At 37.7% G+C, this 6,386-nt stretch overlaps 1 protein-coding gene across 1 annotated transcript; it reads left to right on the top strand.

Moving 5' to 3' along the window:
• Positions 1 to 2,087: 2,087 nt before the first annotated feature.
• On the top strand, positions 2,088 to 5,342 carry mettl1 (methyltransferase 1, tRNA methylguanosine). The gene is made up of 3 exons (XM_079685439.1): positions 2,088 to 2,291; positions 3,966 to 4,067; positions 4,858 to 5,342. Exons 1-3 carry the CDS (start codon positions 2,187 to 2,189, stop codon positions 4,972 to 4,974), a joined length of 324 nt encoding a protein of 107 aa, XP_079541565.1. The 5' UTR covers positions 2,088 to 2,186; the 3' UTR covers positions 4,975 to 5,342.
• Positions 5,343 to 6,386: the final 1,044 nt, after the last annotated feature.

The raw sequence follows: 6,386 nt of genomic DNA, 5'->3' as shown, positions 1-6,386 counted from the left end.
AGTCAATTGTTCTGGGAATGTCATTTTTGAGCCTGAGGCCTGAAAAACAGGCTCGGGGCTCAACTGGGTCATACATGAAGCACGGCTCTTCAGTTTGTTCACTAGCTTGCGTTACGTGATGACAGCTATGTCATATACGGTGTGTTTGACCAAGGTGTGTCGTATGAACAGTATGTCAGCACTTCTCTATAAACTATATCTGGGTGGCTAGATAGAAATAGCTTGGTGCACAAATGTTTATTAACTTCTACTAGAATGGTGCATTGCAGACCTACAACAAGGCAAATGCTGCATTTAGTACATTCTCCACGGAAGTCCCATCTCCTGAGTTGAGAGTATTTCTTCAGACTTGTGTGTTCATGACTGCAAAGTTGGAATGTGGAAACAAAATTGACGATACAAAGAAGATCTTTAAACAACATGGTTGTTATCCAACTTGTTGTTCCAGCTTGAGAGGGCGTTAACATGAATATTCCCAGCTTTTTCAGAATATCTCACAACGATAAGATATGATTTGTGTATCTGACCTGTGTCTCTGACCCGCTCCAACGATTTTGAGGTTCTTCCTTGGCCCAAACTTTTACTTAGTTTCGTGAAAATCTGTGGTCAGCAGTTTTTTCTGTAATCCTGCTGACCTAAGCAGGTCAAACAGACAAAGAAATAGATGGATCAAGCCGAAAGCATAACCTCACCTGCGGATAAAAAACACATATGATGTTTATTGTTACTGAAATGGAGCTTATACATAAGCCCCCCCTGAGGGGTCTATTACAGCGCCTCAGACGTGGCCTTTAATAACCTTAAATAAAGCTGACAGCCTGGCCCAACGCTGCAGGGTAATAAGAATATGCTTTCTATCGACAAATAATTACTTTCCCTCATGTTCAAAATATGGACTGAATGAATTTATACGCATTGCTCCTTAAATCCAGGATTTCAGTACAATAGGCTTATTGACTGACACGCACGGCAGTATAGAGCAGTGCAAGACGCCATTTATCCGTTCCAATTAGCCGCGGTAATCTATGACTTGTCGAAGGGCGCATTAGGTTACTCACAGTGGGCTTAGTGTACCAGGTTACATTTAGGTACCCTGGGTAGAAAGAAACCTCAAATGCCCTGAGCAATAATAACAAAGAAATTAAAATAAGGGAGAAAATGCTGTAACACTGACTCATTTATGGAACACAAATGATATAGGTTATTCATCTATAAACGCAAACATTGATTCAATATTTTTATTATGATTGTATATACTATAACTTTAAACATTATGAATATTATATCTTCAGCCTCAGTTGAGGCTTTTTCTTTTAAGCTGAGGCTGAAAGTGTCTCAGAGGAACTCGGCCCATTTAAGGAATTGCTTTTCCTTGGCCTTGCAATATTGTTCTTTATTTAGTATACACTCCCTTCAGCCTGCTCAAAACTTGAATATCTTTGACTTGCATTAGCCTAGCTGAAATGAAAATGTTTTTGGCAGCCGTTTACTTTAGTATTATTGCCTTCCTTGCTTGTGATTAGAATAAAAAAGTTGTAGGACTCCTAGAATCACCCTGACAAATGTTCAAAATGTAGACCCAATCCTTCCCATGTGTTTCAAGTGTTTTCACGTGCAACATGTGTTTCAAGTGTTGAAACTGCAAATTCTGGGACCGTTTTTTTCCATCTTCTTAGTAAGTTCTGTAACCAGAAATGTGTTAAGGTTTTTCCATCTTAAATCCCCAGTGAAGTGGCCCCTGAGGCTGCAGCAGTCCCTAGTGATTATCCCCACATCTTTCTGTCTATACCTGCCATTATTTATTTTAACTAATAAAAAGTGTTAGTGGAATGGTTTTTAATGTATCAGCCAGACAGGGATCAATGGAGCCTTCACTTGTGCACTAAATACATGGGGAACGTTATGAGGGGGGGTGGGGGCGATTTCAAGAAGGGAAATTCCAGTTTTGCCATCAGTGGTGCTTTTAACACCCACCACGAAATGTTACGGGGGTGGGGGGGGGCATATTTAAGTTAAGATGACAATCGCACGTCTAAAAACCATATTATTAAATTGAATGAAAATAGAAGGTCTTATTTTTATCTCATGCGTGGGAAGGACTAGATTGTGAAATGACCTGTTTGTTTTAATTGTGCTTATGTTACCGTTTCCGGCCCACTTTCTTTTGTGTTTTTCAGCTGAGTAAGATGTTTTTCCTCTTCCCTGACCCTCACTTTAAGAAGACCAAGCACAAGTGGAGGATTATCAGTCCAACGCTACTGGCAGAGTACGCCTACACGCTGAGAGTCGGGGTATGTACATAAGTAAGACTTGTTGCACCTAGTTTTGAAAACAATGAGTCTTTCAACAGAGGATTCATCTGCATTAACTCAATTGTTGAGGTCATTTAAGCACATATGAACTGGCTTCGGCTTCTCAAGTAGAGGAATGTCACATTGTAGCACGAGGACATTTTGTAGTAGACTTTTTTATTGACTGTTTAAACAGTTGATCTAAAAATAAACATATTTTAAGTATGTTTAATAGGTATATTTACAACCGCAGTGCCTATGTTAATTGTAATAAAGGAACGTGTCACCCACACTGAAAAAAGTTAAACGTTGACTTTAATTAAATATATTACGTCAACAAATATCACATTACTGTAATAGGTTAATTGAAAGCAATAATATTAAGTTGAACCTAATGTGTTTTATTAAAACTTGATATTATTGCTTTCAACTAACCTAATACAGTTATGTGAAATCTGTTGACATAATACATTTAATTAAAGTCAACGTTTCACTTTTTTCAGTGCAGTGTAACACGAGGGCGTCATTATTAATTATTGGTCCACAATGGATCTCTGACACACAAGAATAAGAAATATCAGACTACACAGAAAATACTCGTCAGTATCCATGCATTCAGTGAAATAAATAGTTTGAAACGTTGTGGTCTGCAAATGGCTGACGTCAGCACTGAGCCTTCTGCCTGACGGAGCGCTCGGAGCTACAGTGGGACACTCAAACAAGACGAGAACTGATGGAGGTTTTTTGGGAACAATGGAGGGCTTGTGTCTAAATGTGGCTTTATCGTTTTTTCCCCCACGTGTGTCGTAGTGTGTGCCTCTGTGTGTACATTAGTGTATGTGTGAGTGAAAGCTCTACAATGGCCTTCAGCATTGGCACCCTGCCAAAACTGCTGGTGGGTGGGAAGGCTGTCAAGATAATGCTCATTGCAGGCAGTTTGATACCAAAATGAACCCCTATTAAAGATAAAGCCTATTGTTATTTTTGTATTATTCACACTACAGTGCTCGCCTCCATGTAACTACGCCAGAGTTAGCTTATAAACTAATTCTTATCTGTAGTCCTTGGGAAACTTATACAAATATTGGTCTATCAATACAATACGGCGCAAATACAGAAATACACCATAAAACAATAAAATGCAAAGATACATTACGAAAGTTGCTAGCTATCTGTAAGTAAGTGAAATTAGGGACTATTTTGGGAATCTGACTACACCTGAAACAGTTATCAGCTCTGATTCACATTAATCTGAACATGCACACAGTCTCTAATCCATTCTTCTCTGAAACAAAACCTGTGTGTGCCAAAAATGATCTTGTGTGGAAATCTGTGCCAATTTTTCTTAGAAATCCCTGTTCTTGTAATGTTATCTGTCCAACTCCAGGTTAAACCACAGTGACATAGGTGATTAACCTCTGTGTTGTCTGTAGGTTATTTTTATCTTTTTTTTGCATGAACCATTGCTCAGCACAGGTGATGTAAGCACTAGATTCAATGATGAAATGTTGGAACGATTAAAACAGAATAAATCCTTTTTTTTAAATAAATGCCATGGGTTTATTTGGGTGATTGATAAAAGAATGTCTATTTAGCCACCAGTGACGCTTATTTAACGATTCCTTTTCCCAGAACTGTGTTAATAACCTCCCTGTGTTTGTCTGATCATGTCAGGGTTTGGTGTACACCATGACAGATGTGGAGGAAGTGCACCTCTGGATGGTGAAGCACTTCAGTGAACATCCACTGTTCAAACGTGTCCTTGATGAAGAGTTGGTACGTTTCCATCCCTTTGTAACGCTCTGAATGACTGACTCCAATATGATTATCGGATTTAGAATCAGAAATCCTTTTTTGTCTCGCAAAAGGCACATTTACATTATTACAACAGCCGATAGTGCAGGTAAAGTCAGGACAAATATAAAGAAATGGCTAAGTATGCACACGTTATTAATAACACAATAAGAAATAAAAAGTACACCATGGTAAAAATAAGAAGCAGTATATTTGTTCTTAAGAAAAGTGACCATATTAAATAAGAGCTAGCTGTAAGCCAATCGTAAATGCACTGAGAGTAAAAAATATGGTGTGAAATTGAAGGAGGGTATTTTTAGATTAGCCCCATTCATAGCCTTGATATCACAACCGATGAATGGCCTAAATTAACCACTTTGAATCTGTTACTTATATGTGGCAGTTTGTTTAAAAGAGTAGGCAGACAAAAGCAAAACATGTGTGGCTCCATTCACAGGAAAGGTTTGTCATTTTATGAAAACCTTTATTCATTCCTCGCCATAAACCAGTTTTCGATGACCTAGTGGGCACTCCATATTTATTGTATAGGAGCAACCTTCTCGCCAACTCTTTTCAAGAAAGCTAATAAGTGTTTTCCAAAATGTACTAATCCTTTTCACTTTTCCATCAATGACTCAAATTAAGAGCCCTATTGCTATAATGATTTTTAAATGAATGAACAGTGAATGATCTCTGTAAAGATTTTAGTTTCAGTGAGTTTATCTGCTCTTGCAGTCCTTAATGTATTTGTGTTAAATCTTATTTTTGACAGGTCGGTGATGTCATCATAAGTCGTTTGGGTACCTGCACAGAAGAAGGAAAGAAAGTGCAGAGAAATGGAGGGAAAAACTTCCTTGCAGTTTTCCGGAGGATCGAGGATTTAAACTAAGGCAGTTTGGACATGCAATGAACTGAAATAATAGTCTTACATCTGCACACGACGGCTGCGGCTCACCCCCTCAACCCCCAGCACATGAACATGAACAAGAAGGATTTTTATTTTTCCTGGTATCATTGGTCAAATATTTACATAATTACCCAATAAATGGTTTGAGTTTTTTTTTTACCAATTAATTCCTCAGCTCACGAATGAAGACGCACGAGAAGTTAATCACAAAAGCATCTGAATGCATCTGTGAAGTGTTTTGTATCACTTTTAAAAAATAAATTTTAAATGATTTACTTCGATTGCAAAGAGTTGCTTTGGATTTCCTGTAAAACTGTACTTCTTTTCAGTAAAAAAAAGAAGAAAATCAGTGTTGGGTTTGGTTCATTGTGATCAGCACTTGAAAGGGCTAAGAGGAGCATGCGATCAAATTTGATCAATTGGTCGAAAGCTTTTTTTTTTTGGTTACCGTTCTCAAAAAAAGGATTAAGAGCAACAGCCTGCATAGTGAATCTGCTATGTTTGAAGAGGTTTTACTGCTGAAAAATGTTAAAAATAACATAAACATTTCCATGTGATTATATAACATTGTTATTAGCTTTGCATTGTTAACTTGCATTATTGGTGGTGGGGAATCTGAAATGGATTAGACTGTTTGCCAACAATCAACATCCTGCTTGTTTGTCTGCTTTATAAAAAATAAACCGGCATGCTGCAGCAGGTTCGGTGACACATGAACGCAGCATAGAGCTTACTCTTTTTTTTTTTTACTTTGCTGAGGAAAACTTGTTTTAATCAAAACTTAAATCCTCGATTGTTTACCAGATTGCTCTCTAATGCAATTTAGATTAAATCCACTTTTGAAAACCAGAAATTGACCATAACATGTGTTGTCTCTACATGTCAAACGACATCCAAAACAAACCCTATATATATATATATATATATATATATATATATATATATATCATCTCCATCTACTCTGCTAAACATGTCTGCTGGGCGTCTGTGAAGTCCAAATCCAAGGAATCTAGAACAGAAAAATTGGTTTTCTGTGCTCATTTTATGATTGTATTTGTGTATGACAGGTTGGTGTTCCTGTCTGTCAGGAATTTTAGACGGGACAGTGCAGGCCTTCACTGCTGCAGGGGCTGGTGATTAAAAACAGGACAGCACATGCCTCAGTGATGGAAACCCTGACACTTGGAAAACTTGCATGATTGAACGGAAAAATTGCTTTCAAACACAACAAATACTTTTTTCCATTTTTTTCCCCTGGTATCGATGGAGACATATTTCCATTGTTACCTAAGAATACTAAGTCATTCTGTCAATAGCTCGCCTTTTTTGACAGTAAACTCTCTGGAACAAACTGTACTAAATCTGCTTTTTATTCAACATCTACTGCACACTGA

Source organism: Notothenia rossii, assembly GCF_949606895.1.
Source record: "Notothenia rossii genome assembly, chromosome: 5".
Classification (NCBI taxonomy): domain Eukaryota; kingdom Metazoa; phylum Chordata; class Actinopteri; order Perciformes; family Nototheniidae; genus Notothenia; species Notothenia rossii.
This window is presented reverse-complemented; position numbering and strand designations above follow the sequence as displayed.